Source organism: Thalassophryne amazonica, chromosome 3, assembly GCF_902500255.1.
Source record: "Thalassophryne amazonica chromosome 3, fThaAma1.1, whole genome shotgun sequence".
In the NCBI taxonomy this organism is placed as follows: domain Eukaryota; kingdom Metazoa; phylum Chordata; class Actinopteri; order Batrachoidiformes; family Batrachoididae; genus Thalassophryne; species Thalassophryne amazonica.
In genome coordinates, this window is record NC_047105.1 from 76,439,201 (window position 1) to 76,461,648 (window position 22,448).

At 43.2% G+C, this 22,448-nt stretch overlaps 1 protein-coding gene across 1 annotated transcript in view; it reads left to right on the forward strand.

Annotated features, from left to right (window-relative positions):
- kdm5ba (lysine (K)-specific demethylase 5Ba) overlaps positions 1 to 19,959 on the forward strand; it is a 94,919-nt gene extending 74,960 nt beyond the window's left edge. Inside the window, exons 16-27 of the mRNA XM_034166848.1 lie at positions 6,530 to 6,654; positions 6,930 to 7,080; positions 7,273 to 7,393; positions 7,610 to 7,965; positions 8,977 to 9,115; positions 9,204 to 9,383; positions 9,558 to 9,716; positions 17,458 to 17,892; positions 18,011 to 18,101; positions 18,195 to 18,376; positions 18,496 to 18,759; positions 18,877 to 19,959. Coding sequence (XP_034022739.1) covers positions 6,530 to 6,654; positions 6,930 to 7,080; positions 7,273 to 7,393; positions 7,610 to 7,965; positions 8,977 to 9,115; positions 9,204 to 9,383; positions 9,558 to 9,716; positions 17,458 to 17,892; positions 18,011 to 18,101; positions 18,195 to 18,376; positions 18,496 to 18,759; positions 18,877 to 19,011 — 2,338 coding nt within the window. The 3' untranslated portion in view covers positions 19,012 to 19,959. The remainder of the gene's footprint in view (positions 1 to 6,529; positions 6,655 to 6,929; positions 7,081 to 7,272; positions 7,394 to 7,609; positions 7,966 to 8,976; positions 9,116 to 9,203; positions 9,384 to 9,557; positions 9,717 to 17,457; positions 17,893 to 18,010; positions 18,102 to 18,194; positions 18,377 to 18,495; positions 18,760 to 18,876) is intronic.
- Positions 19,960 to 22,448: the final 2,489 nt, after the last annotated feature.

The window sequence follows — 22,448 nt, forward strand, 5'->3', positions numbered from 1 at the left end:
TGCACTGTGTTGGTATATGGCATTAGAGAACATAAAGAAGGAATCATATCCTTAAACCTAGTTACAGCGCTTTCTGAAAGACTTCTAGTGTAATGAAACTTATTCCCCACTGCTGGGTAGTCCATCAGAGTAAATGTTAAGAAATGATCAGACAGAAGGGAGTTTTCAGGGAATACTGTTAAGTCTTCAATTTCCATACCATAAGTCAGAACAAGATCTAAGATATGATTAAAGTGGTGGGTGGACTCATTTACATTTTGAGCAAAGGCAGTTGAGTCTAATAATAGATTAAATGCAGTGTTGAAGCTGTCATTCTCAGCATCTGTGTGGATGTTAAAATCGCCCACTATAATTATCTTATCTGAGCTAAGCACTAAGTCAGACAAAAGGTCTGAAAATTCACAGAGAAACTCACAGTAACGACCAGGTGGACGATAGATAATAACAAAACTGGTTTTTGGGACTTCCAATTTGGATGGACAAGACTCTGTAGTTTTCTCTGGGCCCCTCCCCAATCAGACCGGGAGTGACATGTTTAGCCGCATGTTCTCCTTGAATTGCTGGCTGTCTGAGTGGTGTCCAAAAAATGAGGTGGGCTTCATAGATAATTGGCAAAGCTTCTGGGGAAAACCTGGTCTTGTTAGGAGAGACGGCATCCATCCCACTTTGGATGGAGCAGCTCTCATTTCTAGAAATCTGGCCAATTTTCTTAAATCCTCCAAACCGTGACTATCCAGGGTTGGGACCAGGAAGCAGAGTTGTAGTCTTACACACCTCTCTGCAGCTTCTCTCCCCCTGCCATCCCCTCATTACCCCATCCCTGTAGAGACGGTGCCTGCTCCCAGACTACCAATAACCAGCAAAAATCTATTTAAGCATAAAAATTCAAAAAGAAAAAATAATATAGCACCTTCAGCTGCACCACAGACTAAAACAGTTAAATGTGGTCTATTAAACATTAGGTCTCTCTCTTCTAAGTCCCTGTTGGTAAATGATATAATAATTGATCAACATATTGATTTATTCTGCCTTACAGAAACTTGGTTACAGCAGGATGAATATGTTAGTTTAAATGAGTCAACACCCCCGAGTCACACTAACTGTCAGAATGCTCGTAGCACGGGCCGGGGCGGAGGATTAGCAGCAATCTTCCATTCCAGCTTATTAATTAATCAAAAACCCAGACAGAGCTTTAATTCATTTGAAAGCTTGACTCTTAGTCTTGTCCATCCAAATTGGAAGTCCCAAAAACCAGTTTTATTTGTTATCTATCATCCACCTGGTCGTTACTGTGAGTTTCTCTGTGAATTTTCAGACCTTTTGTCTGACTTAGTGCTTAGCTCAGATAAGATAATTATAGTGGGTGATTTTAACATCCACACAGATGCTGAGAATGACAGCCTCAACACTGCATTTAATATATTATTAGACTCTATTGGCTTTGCTCAAAAAGTAAATGAGTCCACCCACCACTTTAATCATATCTTAGATCTTGTTCTGACTTATGGTATGGAAATAGAAGACTTAACAGTATTCCCTGAAAACTCCCTTCTGTCTGATCATTTCTTAATAACATTTACATGTACTCTGATGGACTACCCAGCAGTGGGGAATAAGTTTCATTACACTAGAAGTCTTTCAGAAAGCGCTGTAACTAGGTTTAAGGATATGATTCCTTCTTTATGTTCTCTAATGCCATATACCAACACAGTGCAGAGTAGCTACCTAAACTCTGTAAGTGAGATAGAGTATCTCGTCAATAGTTTTACATCCTCATTGAAGACAACTTTGGATGCTGTAGTTCCTCTAAAAAAGAGAGCTTTAAATCAGAAGTGCCTGACTCCGTGGTATAACTCACAAACTCGTAGCTTAAAGCAGATAACCCGTAAGTTGGAGAGGAAATGGCGTTTCACTAATTTAGAAGATCTTCACTTAGCCTGGAAAAAGAGTCTGTTGCTCTATAAAAAAAGCCATCCGTAAAGCTAGGACATCTTTCTACTCATCACTAATTGAAGAAAATAAGAACAACCCCAGGTTTCTTTTCAGCACTGTAGCCAGGCTGACAAAGAGTCAGAGCTCTATTGAGCCGAGTATTCCTTTAACTTTAACTAGTAATGACTTCATGACTTTCTTTGCTAACAAAATTTTAGCTATTAAAAAACTAGAAAAAATTACTCATAACCATCCCAAAGACGTATCGTTATCTTTGGCTGCTTTCAGTGATGCCGGTATTTGGTTAGACTCTTTCTCTCCGATTGTTCTGTCTGAGTTATTTTCATTAGTTACTTCATCCAAACCATCAACATGTTTATTAGACCCCATTCCTACCAGGCTGCTCAAGGAAGCCCTACCATTATTTAATGCTTCGATCTTAAATATGATCAATCTATCTTTGTTAGTTGGCTATGTACCACAGGCTTTTAAGGTGGCAGTAATTAAACCATTACTTAAAAAGCCATCACTTGACCCAGCTATCTTAGCTAATTATAGGCCAATCTCCAACCTTCCTTTTCTCTCAAAAATTCTTGAAAGGGTAGTTGTAAAACAGCTAACTGATCATCTGTAGAGGAATGGTCTATTTGAAGAGTTTCAGTCAGGTTTTAGAATTCATCATAGTACAGAAACAGCATTAGTGAAGGTTACAAATGATCTTCTTATGGCCTCGGACAGTGGACTCATCTCTGTGCTTGTTCTGTTAGACCTCAGTGCTGCTTTTGATACTGTTGACCATAAAATTTTATTACAGAGATTAGAGCATGCCATAGGTATTAAAGGCACTGCGCTGCGGTGGTTTGAATCATATTTGTCTAATAGATTACAATTTGTTCATGTAAATGGGGAATCTTCTTCACAGACTAAAGTTAATTATGGAGTTCCACAAGGTACTGTGCTAGGACCAATTTTATTCACTTTATACATGCTTCCCTTAGGCAGTATTATTAGACGGTATTGCTTAAATTTTCATTGTTACGCAGATGATACCCAGCTTTATCTATCCATGAAGCCAGAGGACACACACCAATTAGCTAAACTGCAGGATTGTCTTACAGACATAAAGACATGGATGACCTCTAATTTCCTGCTTTTAAACTTACGCAATATCTCTAAAATTAGAAAGGTCTTGTCTCAGAGTGATGCTGAAAAACTAATTCATGCATTTATTTCCTCTAGGCTGGACTATTGTAATTCATTATTATCAGGTTGTCCTAAAAGTTCCCTAAAAAGCCTTCAGTTAATTCAAAATGCTGCAGCTAGAGTACTGACGGGGACTAGAAGGAGAGAGCATATCTCACCCATATTGGCCTCTCTTCATTGGCTTCCTGTTAATTCTAGAATAGAATTTAAAATTCTTCTTCTTACTTATAAGGTTTTGAATAATCAGGTCCCATCTTATCTTAGGGACCTCGTAGTACCATATCACCCCAATAGAGCGCTTCGCTCTCAGACTGCAGGCTTACTTGTAGTTCCTAGGGTTTGTAAGAGTAGAATGGGAGGCAGAGCCTTCAGCTTTCAGGCTCCTCTCCTGTGGAACCAGCTCCCAATTCGGATCAGGGAGACAGACACCCTCTCTACTTTTAAGATTAGGCTTAAAACTTTCCTTTTTGCTAAAGCTTATAGTTAGGGCTGGATCAGGTGACCCTGAACCATCCCTTAGTTATGCTGCTATAGACGTAGACTGCTGGGGGGTTCCCATGATGCACTGTTTCTTTCTCTTTTTGCTCTGTATGCACCACTCTGCATTTAATCATTAGTGAACGATCTCTGCTCCCCTCCACAGCATGTCTTTTTCCTGGTTGTCTCCCTCAGCCCCAACCAGTCCCAGCAGAAGACTGCCCCTCCCTGAGCCTGGTTCTGCTGGAGGTTTCTTCCTGTTAAAAGGGAGTTTTTCCTTCCCACTGTAGCCAAGTGCTTGCTCACAGGGGGTCGTTTTGACCGTTGGGGTTTTACATAATTATTGTATGGCCTTGCGGCAACTGTTTGTTGTGATTTGGCGCTATATAAAAAAATTGATTGATTGATTGATTATCTATGAAGCCCACCTCATTTTTTGGACACCACTCAGACAGCCAGCAATTCAAGGAGAACATGCGGCTAAACATGTCACTCCCGGTCCGACTGGGGAGGGGCCCAGAGAAAACTACAGAGTCTGACATTGTTTTTGCAAAGTTACACACCGATTCAATGTTAATTTTAGTGACCTCCGATTGGCGTAACCGGGTGTCATTACTGCCGACGTGAATTACAATCTTACCAAATTTACACTTAGCCTTAGCCAGCAGTTTCAAATTTCCTTCAATGTCGCCTGCTCTGGCCCCCGGAAGACAATTGACTATGGTTGCTGGTGTCGCTAACTTCACATTTCTCAAAACAGAGTCGCCAATAACCAGAGTTTGATCCTCGGCGGGTGTGTCGTCGAGTGGGGAAAAACGGTTAGAAATGTGAACAGGTTGCCGGTGTACACGGGGCTTCTGTTTAGGACTACGCTTCCTCCTCACAGTCACCCAGTCAGCCTGCTTTCCCGGCTGCTCGGGATCTGCCAGAGGGAAACTAACGGCGGCTAAGCTACCTTGGTCCGCACCGACTACAGGGGCCTGGCTAGCTGTAGAATTTTCCACGGTGCGGAGCCGAGTCCCCAATTCGCCCAGCCTGGCCTCCAAAGCTACGAATAAGCTACACTTATTACAAGTACCATTACTGCTAAAGGAGGCCGAGGAATAACTAAACATTTCACACCTAGAGCAGAAAAGTGCGGGAGAGACAGGAGAAGCCGCCATGCTAAACCGGCTAAGAGCTAGTAGCTGCGCTAAGCTAGCGGATTCCTAAAAACACACAAAGTGAATAATGTGTAAATAATTTAGAGGTGATTCAGCAGAGGGAGTGCTTTAGTTAAGGCACGTGAAGATTACACTGTGAAACAAATCGTTATCTAGGTAACTAGATCAGTCTAACTGCGCAGATTAAACAGCTAACAGATACAGCAAAACACAGCTGTGCTCCGGAACAGGAAGTGATACAATACCGCAGTGAGAGCCAACCACCAGTAGAGGCAAGCAAGAGCCTATGATGAAAATTACAGACCTCTTTCATCTTTCTAAGTAGGAGAACTTGCACAATCGGGGACTGACTAAATACTTTTTTACCCCACTGCATATGTACTATGAACTGATGAATCAAATTTTAACATTAAAAATTGGTTGAATTGATCTTTTTTCACTGCTACATCCATGTCTTCAAGCTTTCGTAAATGTTCAAAGGTCTGTACAAAGCTATTGGAGACTTGTTATAGGAACGTTTAGCTGCAATGTAAAGCCAAAATCGTCTCATCTTGCGTATGCAGTATAACGGAAAAATGTACTTATTCAAACTTATTGTTTGGCTCACAAATTAATACTGTCACACTGGTTCAGAAACAGAAAGTTTATAGTGTGCAACAACAGCTGTTTATTCCTCTGGGCTTCTTTCATGATGTGCTTACTGCTGCTGTATGTGGTGCTGCCCCCAGTGGTGAACAGAAGGCAATCAGAGGAAGTACCAGTGTGCCGCATTACAGTAGCAAAGTCCTGAAGGAGGTTTCTGGTTTTTCATGAACTATGTATTTGAAGGGAAACAATGCCGTTGTTGGACAGTATGTCTCATGGCTACGTCCTCTGTCTATTTGATAACTTCATATCTCCTCTGGGACGCCATTCTTTTGCTTACCACGTTACACAGACAAACACGAGCAAGTCTCCGCATATAAATGTCAAATGCAACATTTTTCAACCAATGAAATAACTTTACTGATCCACCCTCAGGGTAACGGCCCGCCCATCTGGGTGCGGGTCGAGTGCAGGCGGAAGAGGCAGGGAGAGTGCGGGGTGACGGCAGCTTGCAAGCTGTCGTAGCACCTCTCTGTTCAGTGAAGGCATCTTTTAATATGACATCTAAAATTAGTCTGTTTCCTGTCAGTGTTTGTCATCCCCACATTAAACAACCGGGAGGTGAGGAAAACCCCCAACACCACTTTGGGCTTATTTTAATTTATTAGGGAAAATGAGTGCCTACATTAAACAAAGGAGTGTACATTGCATCAAACTGAATCATTCCATAACAAATATTGTTCCTGAATCATATTGTACCCCATGAATCTAGCTTCACATCGTATCTTTTTATAAGGGGGAGATTCACACCCCTAGAAAGTAGGCTTATGCCAACAGTAATGGATTGTTGCACAGAATTTTTTTTTTTTTTGATACCTGAGATACTCTCCACCCCACAGAAAGTCGATGTGCATTTTTACTCCAGAGTGCCTAAATCGTCATCATCATGGACTGTATAAATTTGGAAATAAAGTCGAGCAAATACGTAGCCTGGTATGCAACCTCTCGGTTAACTTTTGATTGCCAAAAGGTGTTGCCAACTGACAAAGAGCAAAATACCTCTGAATGTAATTGGGTAAACTTGCAAGCAGTCAGAGGAATGAAACGTGACAGACATTATAATAGTTTGTTTTGTTTATTGAGGAACTCCTCTTTGTCTCTCCCTGCAGTTACAAGTTTACACTGAATGAGTTGTACCCCATGCTGGCATCAGTGAAGGATCGTGCCGAGTCTTATAAAAACTGGATCAGCAATGTCCATGACATACTGGAGAACAAGGACGATAAGAAAAGAGGTTAGAGGTTGATGCAAAACATATTTTTACAATAAAACAAATGCATTGACATCATCTAGCTGTATTTTCAGTCATGGTACTGCTTTCTTATGTTACGCTGTTTTGTGACACTTCATTCCACCTGTATAATTTCTTATTTGTGTCGTTCTTTTTTTTTTACAGTAAACATACCGAATTTTTCACCGCCACACTTCATTTAAAATGTGATTTTATTTAGAAATTGTGTCGCAGTGCATAGATCTATTTTCTAAAAAGTTGTGCTGCTTGCTTATCAGGTTTGGATGAGCTTCACAGTTTGGTGGCACAGGCAGAAGTAAAAGCATTCCCACAAAATGACCTCCTGGATCAACTCCGCACTGTCACCGCAGAGGCTGAAAGGTGTGCTGTCATGGCACAACAGCTTCTCAATGGGAAGCGACAGACGAGGTACTTTAAAAATAAATAAATAAATAAAAATTGATGCATTTTACTCTTATGTGGTCAGAATTCAGGTTTTTTTTGTTTTGTTTTTTTAATTTTAGGAAGTGTATTTTGTTATCACAGCCATATATTTATTTTATTTTTTTTTTTATTAACTCTACCACAATTAATCATCCCCCCCATGTTTATGTGCCTTAGGTATCGTTCTGGTGGAGGAAAGTCTCAAAGCCAGAATGAGTTGACTATGGAGGAACTGAGGTCTTTTGTGCAACAGTTAGACAACCTGCCATGTAACATCCGACAGGCTCCGTTACTGAGGGTATGAGAATTTGGTTTTACCTCAGCTGAATCAAAAACATGAGCTTTAATTTGTAATGGCTTTTCTGACTCCTACAAGTCTAAATGTGTTTATTTGTTATTACATTCACATTGAACTCTAGTGATCTCACTTCAGGTTCACTCTCACAACAGGTTTGAAGAAGGTACTATCCCACTATTTGTGTAAGTCTCTAACAGGTGTGTGTTTAACTTTCAGGACCTCTTGAGTCGGGTGGATGACTTCCAGCAGTGCAGTGAAAAGCTCCTCTCTGATGAGTCTCCCAAGCCTTTGGAGCTCCAGGAGCTGCTGGATGTGAGTCTCGGCCTGGATGTAGAACTGCCCCAGTTGCCTCTGCTGAGGGAGAGACTGGAGCAGGCCCGGTGGCTAGAGACTGTGCAGCTCGCAAGTAGCAGACCAGATAGCCTTTGTCTGGACACCATGAGGCGGCTCATAGACCTGGGTGTGGGTCTGGCTCCTCACACTTCTGTGGAACGAGCTATGGCTCGTCTGCAGGAGCTGCTGACTGTGTCAGAGCAGTGGGAGGAGAAGGCGCTCAGCCTTATGGAAGCAAGGTATTGACACAGCACACCTTACGTATGAGTATTTTTGCATACCCCAAAACCATTTTGCGTACATGCTGCAGCATATAAAGGGGCGGGGGGCATGTTTGATGTTTGTGTCTTAATTTTCTGAGTTTCTAGGGGTTTTTGATATTTGTTGCAGTTTGTGATGGAAAAAGCGGAACTGTCTAGTATACCCCCCCCCCTTTTTTTTTTCCTCAGAGGGCTCCACTTTTTTGTGTGGCTGCTCCATGCGCTTTACATTAAAAATCCCCAAAAGTTTCATAAAGATGTGACGTCACTGCATTGCCTTTTTTTGGGGGGCATCCAATCAGACTGAGTAAACTTACCTTTGATCAGCACAATAAGGACATTCAAAAAAGAAGCCAGCAAAAACTGTCAGTCATCCGCAAACTCAAAGGACTACACATTGCACCCCACCTGCTGTTGTTACTTTATCAAAACATTATTCAACCCATTATTTTGTACTGTTCCTTATGTTTCTTTACCATGCTTTCTGTTACAAATCAGGCCAAACTCACACGTATCACAAACACAGCTGCCAAAATCATTGGACTCCCCACACCCAACGTCACAGAATTGAACAATAGATCTATTATTTCTATAGTACAAGACACTACTCACCCACTTCAGCATTTCATCACTTTACTTCCTTCAGGGCGCAGATACAGAAGTATTAAGTTTAGGAGGGCTCACCTCGGGGGGAGCCTGATCCCTGCAGCTAGAGTGGCCCTTAACAGCAAGCCCCACTGACCAGTCTATCTGCCATTGTATTATTTGTTGTTGTTATCAGTGTTATTGTAGATGTATGTGTTGCCTATTTTGTGTTGTGTTATTGTGATACTGTTGTCTGTCCTGTGATGTGTTATTGAGTTTACTGTGTTGTCTGTCTTGTTATGTACAATATATTGTACAGTCGGTGAAGACAAATTTCCCCACGGGGACCAATAAATCTAATCTGTCTATCTATAATTTTAGCTAAAAACATAAGTTGTTTCACAGGCCATATCACAGCATGGAAACACTTGAGGCTGCCCTGCGAGAAGTTGAAAACATCCCTGCTTATCTGCCCAACTGTCTGCAACTGAAGGACGTTGTTGTCAAGGCCAGTGAATGGCTTCATGAAGCTGAAGCACTGCAGGTAAAATATTTTTCCGCTGAAGTCATGCAGACTTTTTTCAGTCCTTAATTCAGTGTGGATGTTTTACAGAGTGTTTGCTTACTTACAGCTCGGAGGACGTATTCCTGTGTTGGACAGTCTGTCTGACTTGGTGCTGAGAGCAGAGAGCATTCCAGTGAGACTAGACCCTCTGAGTCGACTGGAGGCGCTGATCAGTGATGTTCAGGCCTGGAAGGAGAGTGCAGCAAAAACATTCCTACTGAAGAACTCCTCTTTCTCTCTACTTGAGGTAGTGTGTGTGTGTGTGTGTGTGTGTGTGTGTGTGTGTGTGTGTGTGTGTGTGTGTGTGTGTGTGTGTGTGTGTGTGTGTGTGTGTGTGTGTGTGTGTGTGTGTGTGTACATAAGTATATACACTGACATTCAATAATGCCTGTTTGTAAAATAAATATTTATTTATTCTTAGGTGCTTTGCCCTAGATGTGACATGGGGGCAGGGTATCAGAAGTCAAGGTCCAAAAAGTTAAAAGAAGCTACACAGCAGAGTAAAAAAGCTTCATCAAAGTTGGTCTCTCTCTGTGATGTGGAAAGAGCGCTTTATGAGAGCAAGGACTCCCCCTCTGCTGTGAGTGCTATAGTTTTGTCCCCCCCCCCTCTTTTCTCACCCCTCACAACTGTACAGCATCATGAAATATGCTATGAAGAATTATGGTAACTGACTCGCAAATGCAAATCACAAGTTTGCAGGACACCAGCTCTTGAGGACTGGAGTTGAAGACCTGTGCTCTAGCATGTTGACTGTTTCAAGTACAAATGGAGGTCATTTCCTGTAACTTCAGCCTTCAGTCTTCTCTAAATGTACATCTTAAGAGACATAAGAAAATTTCCAACGCTAAGTTCTTCTTGTGATAGAATGTTATTTATTACACAAGACATAACAATCTACACTCTAAATATACCAGTCAAAGATTTGACCTTCCGGAATCAATAACTTCAAAGCGAATCACAGTTTTAAATCACATGACACCTTTTTCCAAATGTAATATAGACAACAAACTATAACCAACCAACCCCCCTCCCCCCCAACCAGGTACAACTAGAAGGAGTACATTGATGTGTGATGTGAGTTTGGTTGTACTACAAACAATAAACAGAGATTTTATTCATATATATCGGAATAAAAAATCCCCCAAATTATATAAAAATGTATTTTTCCTATCTAATTGCTGGATTTTTTTTAATCAAAGCATTTCCTTTCGCTGTGGTAATTTGTTGACAGTCCGTGAGCTCCAGTCTTGCAGCTGGCTGCACATCAAGATCAATGTAATTCATAAAGAATAGAAGTCTCATTTTGGGAGGAAAAAAATTAATGAACAAATTAAAACTGTCTGCATTAAAACTGTCTGGTGTGAAACGGTGGATGATTCTTACTTCTGCCCACAACAATAGAAAAGGGTCCTGTTTAGCGACTTTAATCAGCAGAAAGGTGAGTCATAATTGACATCTTTAAATGGCTTTGACAGAGGATGAAGAATAAATTGTAAATAAATGAACATAAAGAAATGATCATTTAAAACAATATTTGATGAACACAGCATTTGCTTCCCTTCTTCAAAACTGTGTCATGGAGTTAAATTGTCTGATCATGCTTTTTTCCTCATTAGATAAAAGCTACTGTATCAGAATGTAAATGTAAACTTACACACAATAGCTTTAATCCATTGAGGCAGAGTTGAGTCAGTAAAGTTTTTCTGTCTTCTTGATAGCTTTTTTTTTTTCTTTCGTCATTTTTGAGTGGGAAGAGCTGAACCTGGCCTAATTTAATTGTAAACCTGCTCTTTAAAGGATAAAACCTGGATGAAAACCTTCTGAATCATAGTTTCACACTTTCCTCTTTCACTAAGACATGGTTCAAGTTTTACTGACATAGAAGCCCAAAAATAAACTTTCTTATAACACAGTAAAAATACTGTTTCTAGCTGAACAAAATACTTATCAATATATAATTGAAAGAATTAATCTTGATCCAAAAAAAAAAAAGTTATGTGAACTTAACCGAAGCTATAGCTAACCTTGGCAGTAACTAGGTTTTACAGACCTATGAGACAGCGGTCTCACCATAGGTTGCTTAAACTAAATTCATCAAAACATATGAATTTATTTTCTTGAAATACTACAATATTCTTAACATTTTAGTCCTGTCTCAGCTCAGACAGTGCCATATGGTAGAGGTGCAATGTATTTTCATTGCGAGAAGCCCTACTTGCATCAACTCTATTCTCAGCTAGGAGATCAACATTTGAAGACTAATCCTGCTGAAGGTTCCATTTCCACACCACTGCACAATGACAGTATCATTAGTTGACCTGAGCAGTGTGCTTTTCCTATAGTGAGCAGGAACATCATGCCTGGTGATAGATATATCTGTTTCAGAAATAGATCTAAACTCTCATGACATACACCATGTTTTCAAAAATACCTCTACAGCACCACGGTGAAGGTCTTTGTAAAAAAAAATAAAAATAATAATCGCAAAAAATACAGGAGATACAGTCTCATTAATTGACATATATTTGGCAATAGAAAGATGTGTTTTTCATTGAGCTAGGATGAAGATCTTTTGAGATTATTTTTTTTTACACAGGGCAGTATTTTTTTTTTTCCACGCATTCAACTTCTGATATGGCTGGCTGTCTACTTTGTGACATAAGCACACTGTATTTACCAATAGATAAAAATTGGTTATTTTGTGTAGTAACATATTATGTTCACAATGTTTGTGTGAAATATCAAACTTTTACCATGAATAATTTGGAGTAGACAAGTATTAGAAGTTCTGCTTTTGGCTCCAATGTCTGAATTTTGTTGTGATTTTCAACTTTGCTTGTTTGTCATTTGGCAATGATTTTCTTAGACAAATTGTAATGGAATACCTAAAAACTGGAGTTTTGAAATTTCAGATATGGTTTGTGAGTTCCATGCAAACTTTTTTGGTGCCTATATAAATAGAAAATGTATAACAGGGCAAAATAGGTGGCACTGTCCAAAATTTTCAACGAAAAAAACAGCAATTTCATATGATTTTCACAATATATCAGTACTTTTTTTAATAACATATTTTCATGACTGCAGAAAGGTTATAGATTGAAAGCCAACTATTTTCTGCTAATAATGCCACAAAAATGAAATATATCTAAAAAATTGGTTTCCTGAGATTTTTTTCATGCCCATGTCAGTAAAATGTAACTCAATGCTTGAAGCCTGTCCTAATTGAGGTTGTGCGCTGGAGATGATTATTTAAGATTAAGTTGTTCCACTGCTTTAACAAACGTTTAGCGCTTAAGTCTGCTCAATGCCTGGACCTGTTCCAGTGGACCTCTGCCACTGGCACAGGTCCACTGGCATTTGTACCCAAGAACATCCTTGTTAAGTAGTTATTGCGACAAGCCTAATAAGTGAATGAATGAATGAATTTATTTGGCACACAGTTCTGCAACAAAAAACTCATAACAAAACAACTTTACAAAGATCCTGTGTGGCCGAAAGGATGATGGCATAAGCAAAGCTTATAAATGCTCCCCCCTTATACTAAAAATAAAAAATATATACACACATTTCTATAGGCATGCAACCATAAACACAATTTTGAGAATACAACCAGACATACACTGTCACACCGCACACAATCCCAGAAGCAATAACAAAAACAATAGACCCAAGTTTTCAACTATAACAAGAAATTTTCTTTCTTGTAATGCCTCCTAAAGCCCACCAAAGTACCAAGTACTTTAATGTTGTCAGGACCGTTGTTCCAGGTGTTAATCCCTTTAACAGAGACACAGTGACTCTTTGCAGTAGTTTGGATCTTCACTTTCTCAAAAAAACAAAATTCCTGTCAAGTTATAACTGGAGTTCCTCAGTTTAAACAGATCCTGGACATGTTGCTGCAGTGTGTACACACACACACATACACACACACTCATCTTCAACCGCTTAGTCCAACAAGGGTCGTGGGGGGCTGGAGTCTATCCCAGTAGTCATAGAACGCGAGGCAGGGTACACCCAGTACAGGATGCCAGTCTGTCGCAAGGCCACAAACAGGCAAACAAACACATTCATACCCACTTGCACACCTATGGACAATTTAAAGATTCCACTCCACCTAACCTGCATGTCTTTGGATGTGGGAGGAAACCGGAGCACCCGGAGGAAACCCATGCAAACATGGGGAGAACATGCACACTCCACAAAGAAAGGCCACAGGCGGGAATTGAACCCATGACCTTCTCGCTGTGCGGCAACAGTACTATCTACTAAGCCACCGTGCTGCCCATGTTGCGGCAGTAGTTAATTTTCAACTTGATACATAATTTGTATTGTAATGTAGTCAACCATGTCCCAGAATTTTGGAATATGTAAACATGCAAACAAAGGATTCATTGGCTTGTAATATGATTTGTTACAAATAATTCTCATAGCTTTCTTTTGCAACAAAAATATTTGATTAGTATGAGTTTTATATGGGCAGCACGGTGTCTTATTAGAACGTGCCACCTTATCGTGGTGGGGGGAGTTTACATACCTGGATGATCCTAGGAGCTATGTTTGGGGGCTCCGTGCCCCTGGTAGGGTCTCCCATGGCAAACAGGTCCTAGGGGATGGGTCAGACTAAGGGCAGTTTAGAAGCTTCCATGACCAGTATGAAATCAAGGACCGAGACGTCGCCCCGTATGGCGGAGCCGGGGCCCCACCCTGGAGCCAGGCCTGGTGTTGGGGCTCGTGTGCGAGCACTGGTGGTCGGGCCTTAGCCCACGGGGCCCGGCCAGGCCCAGCCCAAAAGAGCGAAGTGGGCCTGCCCTCCTGTGGGTTCACCACCTGCAGAGGGGGCCATGGGGGTTCGGGTGCAGAGAGGACTGGGTGGCGGTCGTGGTTGGGTGGCCTGGCGGCACGGTCCACGCTCACAGCCTCTGGCTGTCAGGACATGGAATGTCACCTCACTGGGAGGGAAGGAGCATGAGCTTGTGAGGGAGGTTGAGAGGTACCGACTAGCGATAGTCAGGCTCACCTCCACGCACAGCTTGGGCTCTAGTACCCAGCTCCTGGAGAGGGGCTGGGCACTCCACTTTCCTGGCGTTGCCCACGGGGAGAGGTGGTGGGCTGGGGTAGCATTGCTTAGTGCTCCCCAGCTCAGTCACCATGTATTGGAGTTCACCCCGGTGAACGAGAGGGTCACGTCCCTACACCTTCGGCTCGGGGACAGGTCTCTCACTGTTGTCTTGGCCTACGGGCCGAGCGGCAGTGCAGAGTACCCGACCTTCTTGGAGTTCCTGGGAGGGGTACTAGATAGTGCTCCGACTGGGGACTCCATTGTTCTCTTGGGGGACTTCAACGCCCGCGTGGGCGGCGACAGTGAGACCTGGAGGGGGGTGATCGGGAAGCACGGCCTCCCTGATCTGAAAACGAGTGGTGTTCAGTTGTTGGACTTCTGTGCTAGCCACAGTTTGTCCATCACGAACACCATGTTCCAGCACAAGGATGTCCATAAGTGCACATGGCACCAGGACACCCTGAGCCAGAGGTCGATGATCGACTTTGTAGTCATATCATCTGACCTTCGGCCACATGTCTCGGACACTCAGGTGAAGAGAGGGGCTGAGCTGTTGACCAATCACCACCTGGTGGTGAGTTGGATCCGCTGGGAGGGGAGGAAGCCGGTCAGACCTGGCAGGACCAAATGTATCATGAGGGTCTGCTGGGAACGACTGGCAGACCCCTCTGTCAGCGAGGTCCTCATCTCCCACCTCCAGGAGAGATTCTCCCAGATCCCGGGGTAGGTTGGAAACATGGAGTCCGAATGGACCATGTTCTCCACCTCCATTGACGATCCGGCCGCTTGTAGCTGTAGTCGCAGGGTCTTTGGTGCCTGTCGCGGTGGCAATCCCCGAACGGCGGAAGTAAGGGATGCCGTCAAGCTGAAGAAGGAGTCCTACTTGTCTTTGTTGGTAGGTGGGACTCCGGAGGCAGCTGACAGGTACCGGCAGGCCAAGCGTGCTGCAGCCTGTGCGGTCGCAGAGGCAAAAACTCGGGTCTGGGAGGAGTTCGGGGAGGCCATGGAGGAGGACTATCAGTCGTCCTCGAAGAAATTCTGGCAATCCGTCCGACGCCTCCAGAGGTGGAAGCAACTTCCTACCCACACTGTCTATGGTGTGGGTGGGGAGCTGTTGACCCTGACAGGGGATGTTGTCGCGCGGTGGAAAGAATACTTCGAGGATCTCCTCAATCCCATCGTCACATCTTCCAAAGAGGAAGCAGAGACGGGGGACTCGGAGTCGAACTCATCCATTACGCAGGCCGAAGTCATCGAGGTGGTCGGAAAGCTCCTCGGTGGCAAGGCTCCTGGGGTGGATGAAATCCATCCGGAGTACCTTAAGTCTCTGGATGTTGTGGGACTGTCTTATTTGACACATCTCTGCAACATCGCATGGCGGTCGTGGACAGTGCCTCTGGATTGGCAGACCGGGGTGGTGGTCCCTCTATTTAAGAAGGGGGACCGGAGGGTGTGTTCCAACTACAGGGGGATCACACTCCTCAGCCTCCCCAGTAAGGTCTATTCCAGAGTACCGGAGAGGAGAATTCGGCCGATAGTCGAACCTCAGATTCAGGAGGAGCAGTGTGGTTTTCGTCCTGGTTGCGGCACACTGGACCAGCTCTATACCCTCCATCAGGTGCTCGAGGGTTCATGGGAGTTTGCCCAACCAGTCCACTTGTGTTTTGTGGATCTGGAGAAGGCGTTTGACCGTGTCCCTCGAGGCACCCTGTGGGGGGTGCTCCGGGAGTATAGGGTCCGGAGTCCTTTGTTAAAGGCTGTCCGGTCCCTGTACAACCGCAGCAGGAGCTTGGTTCGCATTGCCGGTAGTAAGTCAAGCCTGTTTCCAGTGCACGTCAGCCTCCGCCAGGGCTGCCCTTTGTCACCGGTTCTGTTCATTACCTTTATGGACAGAATTTCTAGGCGCAGTCAGGGTGTAGAGGGGGTCCGGTTTGGGAACCACCGAATCTCGTCTCTGCTGTTTGCAGACGATGTGGTTCTGTTTGCTTCGTCAAATAAGCACCTTCAGCGTGCACTGGAGCGGTTTGCAACCGAGTGTGAAGCGTCCGGGATGAAAATCAGCACCTCCAAATCTGTGGCCATGGTTCCTGACCAGAAAAAGGTGCTTTGCCCTCTTCAGGTCGGTGGAGTGTCCTTGCCTCAAGTGGAGGAGTTTAAGTATCTCGGGGTCTTGTTCACGATAGCGGGACGGATGGAGCGTGAGATCGACAGACGGATCGGTGCAGCATCTGCAGTGATGCGTTCGCTGTATTGGACCATTGTGGTGAAGAGAGAGCTGAGCAGGGGGGCAAAGCTCTCAATTTACCAATCGATCTACGTTCCGACCCTCACCTATGGTCATGACATTTGGCTCATGACTGAAAGAACAAGATCGCGAGTACAAGCGGCCGAGATGAGTTTCCTCCGCAGGGTGGCTGGGCACTCCCTTAGAGATAGGGTGAGGAGCTCGGTCACTCATGAGGAGCTCGGAGTCGAGCCGCTGCTCCTCCACGTTGAAAGGAGCCAGCTGAGGTAGCTCGGGCATCTTTTTCGGATGTCCCCTGGACGCCTTGATGGAGAGGTGTTCCGGGCACGTCACATCGGGAGAAGGCCTGGGGAAGACCCAGGACACGCTGGAGGGACTACGTCTCGCAGCTGGCTTGGGAATGCCTTGGGGTTCCCCCGGACGAGATGGGAGAGGTGTGTGTGTGGATCGGGAGGTCTGGGTGGCTTTGTTTGAGCTGCTGCCCCCACGACCCGACCTCGGATGGAGCGGAAGATAATGGATGGATGGATGGATTTTTCAACAAATAATCTCCACAGTAATACATTCCATAACACCGTCCAAGGAAAATGACATTCAGAACAATTTCACAGTAGATTAGATTAGATCTGAAGTAAAGAGCCACACCACCACCCTGCTTATTTGCCCTATTTGTGGCAAAAAAAAATCATAAAACTGCAATAACTGAAAAATATTGTTAGCTATTTTCAAACAGTCCTGGATTTTGGAAAAGTTCATAGGAAGGCTATTAAAATACATAAGAGTATTCCCCATTTGTGAAGGAATATTGCCTGAGTGATAAGTGGTTGGGTTTGTTAAGTTTGTTTGATGTATGGTAGCAGAAGGTGAAGCCACAATTGAAAACTGGTCCTGTTGTCCAACCTTCCATCACATTTTCCCGTTTTTGCTTAAGTTGATTCAGTTTAAAATGGTCACCCCCAACACTGACCCTCTAAAACTTCTGTGATATAACAGTATAAATTTCTTCCTCCACAGATGGCTACTCTCGCTGAGGTCCAGCAGAAGGAGATGGAGACTTTGTTGGCTCTGAGAGCCTCAAACGAGTCTAAGTTACTTCCTGCTGAAAACTGTTGTGCACTTAATGTCTGCGTTTGCCAAAAGGCCCCTTCAGGTGCCATGGTGCAGTGTGAACTCTGTCGAGAGGTTTTTCACTGTGGCTGTGTTGGAACAACCGCTGCAGGTCTCCAATACGGCCAAGCCTGGCTATGCCCGCTTTGCCAGCGTTCCAGAAAACCCCCACTGGACAAGGTTCTTCCCTTGTTGGCGTCGCTGCAGAGGATCCGAGTTCGACTTCCGGAAGGTGACGCCTTACGCTTCCTCATAGAGAGGACTGTGCGCTGGCAGCACAGAGTTCAGCAGGCCTGCACAGAGGGAATGCTGGAGAATGTGTCAGAGAGGGCCAGTGGAAACGTATGTAAATGTGTCATGTGACTGTCTGTTGCCTTGTTTCCAACAGTGGTTACTTGCCACCGTTAATTACACTCGATGGTGCTGTCAGGCATTTATTGATCTTTATTTGTGATTCCAGGGGAGAGTTTGGTCGAGAGTATTGTCATATGTGACTCAGGAATTAAATGGCTCATCTTTTTACTCGGAGCATGTGTGTGTTCCACTTCAGGGTCAGTGTTTGAGCATTTGTTTCCATTCACACTTTGTTTTATTGACTCATTTATTTTTAAAGTTCATCACCGTTTTCTACATGTTTGTAACAGGACTCGGGCCTGAACTGGAGGAAGTGCTGGTAGAGGGATTCCTGCTGCAGGTGACCTTGCCTGAAACTGAACAGCTGTACAGATACCTGCTGTTCACATTGGCCCCACAGCCCCCACATAGCTCCCCCTGTGGGAGCAGCACAGAAGAGGACCAACACCACAGAAAGCACCTCAAAAACAAGGTAATGTTAACTGTAGTAGTTTTTATTGTCAACAGATCATAGTTCCAACCACACATTTTTTGTAACTAAGTTTTGTTTTTTGCAATAAATGTTTTTCTGTCTGTCTTGGTCCTGTTCAGAACAGAGATTCCAGCTTGAAAAAAGAAGAGATGACCAGTCAGGGTAAAAAGACCAAGCGACGCAAAGAAGCCTCTGATTCCCAGTACAGTGAGAAAGCCAAGAAGTGCCGCAAGAAGAAGTCAAAGAAAAGCAAAGACAGGAGTGAGGAAACCAGGAGGTCCTGTTATCCCGACAACACACTGTCAGACCCTGTTCCATCAGACTCTGAAGAGGATTACTCTCTCTGTGCTGCACCATGGTGCAGAGAACCAGAGGGTGACGAGGTTTGTTCACAATCTTCTTTGTTTATCTCTCTGATCTGAATGGTTTGTGACGTATTATTGTTTTGTAGTGGCTTTGAGTAAACTTTGTTGATTCAACACATTTTGGCTCCATTTCAGGTAAACTGGGTCCAATGCGATGGCAACTGCAATCAGTGGTTCCACCAGGTCTGTGTAGGAGTGTCAGCTGAGCGAGCAGAGAAAGAGGACTATATTTGCATAAGCTGCACACAGCCCGACTACGACAGAGAATGAAGACCAAAAACCAACTTTGAAGGATCTGTGGTTCTGTTGAACGTCACAGCACTTAAGTGCATCCAGTACATGAACCGTGTGACTTCCCTTTAACCTCCTGGCTTGCCCTTAGTGACTATGGTGCTATTTACTTTTCCAGAGTACAAAAGACTCCTGTGTTGGGTTTTTTCTTTTTCCTTTGTTTTTGTTTTATGTTTTTTTGGGGGGGGGGGGGGGGATTGGTCATGTGTCAGATTTTTCCAGCCAATCAACTAATCTTTCTGAAACTTTCCAAGACTTGATGCAGATGTATAAAATGGCACAGGGACTTTTCAACCAAAAGGCAAAATCAATTTGGCATCACATTTTGGAACTTTTTTAACATGCATCTGAACAATGTGAACCTATCTTTTTTGTAGAGTGAATATTATTTATCTGAGCAATAACTGAACTTCAGTTTTCTCCTGAGCTATATTTGTGCTTAGAGGTTCTTTGATAGAATGCCTTCTTGCAGTAAAAACCTGCCCTAGAGAGTTCACTTTATCAGTCCTGTGATATTAAGCAGTTTGATTACCGGTATTGGAACATAACTCACAAACCACAGAGCAATGCTAATACGTTTAAGTTTGATCCAAATCTGATTTGGATATCAAGTCTGACCTATTTGTTTTTCTTTCTTTCTCTGCTGTGACTGGAGTAAACACTTTGCTCCTGTGGTATTTGTCATTGTGAGTGAGACTATGTCCACAAAATGAGAATGAACTGTCTAGCATCAGAGGAATGTAAATTTAGTTTTAGGGTGGCTTTTCCCTTTATGGTTTAGGATGGAAATATTGTGTTGGACTTAGATTTAACACAGATTGTGTGACTTATTTGCCACGGGTATATGACATTTTCTGCTCTTTTTGGGTAAATATAATTCATATGTTGCAGTTTGCATTATAAAATAAAAAATATTTGTTCCCATAACTGAGCTCCATACTTGTTTTAGAATGTGGTTTGGGGAAAAAGAGAATGAGATACTGTGGCTCAGGGATGTCATTTCAAAGCAGACTGCAGTATGTTTTTCACACACACACAAACCAAAATATTGGGGGTGTGGCATGTTTATAGAAATCACCTTGTCAATGCCTCTATACTTCTGTCCATGAGTTTTGTAAGAGCAACGCTTCCTAAATGGGTTGGATTTCAATATAATTTTGTGCAGTGTTAGAACACCATATGAATACGTGCATGAAGGAAAAGTAATTCCAGCCTGACATCCTCAAGGGGATATACAATAGTGTTCAGAATAATAGTAGTGCTATGTGACTAAAAAGATTAATCCAGGTTTTGAGTATATTTCTTATTGTTACATGGGAAACAAGGTACCAGTAGATTGTCACAAATCCAACAAGACCAAGCATTCGTGATATGCACACTCTTAAGGCTATGAAATTGGGCTATTAGTAAAAAAAAAAAAAAAGTAGAAAAGGGGGTGTTCACAATAATGGTAGTGTGGCATTCAGTCAGTGAGTTCGTCAGTTTTATGGAACAAACAGGTGTGAATCAGGTGTCCCCTATGTAAGGATGAAGCCAGCACCTGTTGAAGATGCTTTTCTCTTTGAAAGCCTGAGGAAAATGGGACTTTCAAGACATTGTTCAGAAGAACAGCGTAGTTTGATTAAAAAGTTGATTGGAGAGGGGAAAACTTACACGCAGGTGCAAAAAATTGTAGGCTGTTCATCTACAATGATCTCCAATGCTTTAAAATGGACAAAAACACCAGAGATGTGTGGAAGAAAATGGAAAACAACCACCAAAATGGATAGAAGAATAACCAGAATGGCAAAGGCTCACCCACTGATCAGCTCCAGGATGATCAAAGACAGTCTGGAGTTACCTGTAAGTGCTGTGACAGAAGATGCCCGTGTGAAGCTAATTTATTTGCAAGAATCCCCAGCAAAGTCCTTCTGTTAAATAATAGATGTGCAGAAGAGGTTACAATTTGCCAAAGAACACATCAACTGGCCTAATGAGAAACGGAGGAATATTTTGTGGACTGTTGAGAGTAAGCATCATGATCATGATATGGGCATGTTTCTCCTACTATGGTGTTGGGCCTATATCGCATGGATCAGTTTGGACATGTCAAAATATTTGAAGAGGTCATGTTGCCTTATGCTGAAGAGGACATGCCCTTGAAATGGGTGTTTCAACAAGACAATGACCCCAAGCACACTAGTAAACGAGCAAACTCTTGGTTCCAAACCAACAAAATTAATGCCTCGCAGATGTGAAGAAATCATGAAAAACTGGTTATAGTGATTAACAGGATTGCTAAAAAAGCAGTTTGAACATAATAGTTCTGAGTTTGTAGCGTCAACAGCAGATGCTACTATTATTGTGAACACCCCCTTTACTATTTTTTTTTTTTTTTTTTACTAATAGCCCAATTTCATAGCCTTAAGAGTGTGCATATCATGAATGCTTGGTCTTGTTGGATTTGTGAGAATCTACTGAATCTACTGGTACCTTGTTTCCCATGTAACAATAAGAAATATACTCAAAACCTGGATTAATCTTTAGTCACATAGCACTACTATACTCAACAAAAATATAAACGCAACACTTTTGGTTTTGCTCCCATTTTGTATGAGATGAACTCAAAGATCTAAAACTTTTTCCACATACACAATATCGCCATTTCCCTTAAATATTTTTTCACAAACCAGTCTAAATCTGTGATAGTGAGCACTTCTCCTTTGCTGAGATAATCCATCCCACCTCACAGGTGTGCCATACCAAGATGCTGATTAGACACCATGATTAGTGCACAGGTATGCCTTAGACTGCCCACAATAAAAGGCCACTCTGAAAGGTGCAGTTTTGTTTTATTGGGGGGGATACCAGTCAGTATCTGGTGTGACCACCATTTGCCTCATGCAGTGCAACACATCTCCTTCGCATCATCCGGGAAGAGAACACCTCTCCAACGTGCCAAATGCCAGCGAATATGAGCATTTGCCCACTCAAGTCGGTTACGACGACGAACTGGAGTCAGGTCGAGACCCCGATGAGGACGACGAGCATGCAGATGAGCTTCCCTGAGACGGTTTCTGACAGTTTGTGCAGAAATTCTTTGGTTATGCAAACCGAATGTTTCAGCAGCTGTCCGAGTGGCTGGTCTCAGACGATCTTGGAGGTGAACATGCTGGATGTGGAGGTCCTGGGCTGGTGTGGTTACACGTGGTCTGCGGTTGTGAGGCTGGTTGGATGTACTGCCAAATTCTCTGAAACGCCTTTGGAGACGGCTTATGGTAAAGAAATGAACATTCAATACACGAGCAACGGCTCTGGTTGACATTCCTGCTGTCAGCATGCCAATTGCACGCTCCCTCAAATCTTGCGACATCTGTGGCATTGTGCTGTGTGATAAAACTGCACCTTTCAGAGTGGCCTTTTATTGTGGGCAGTCT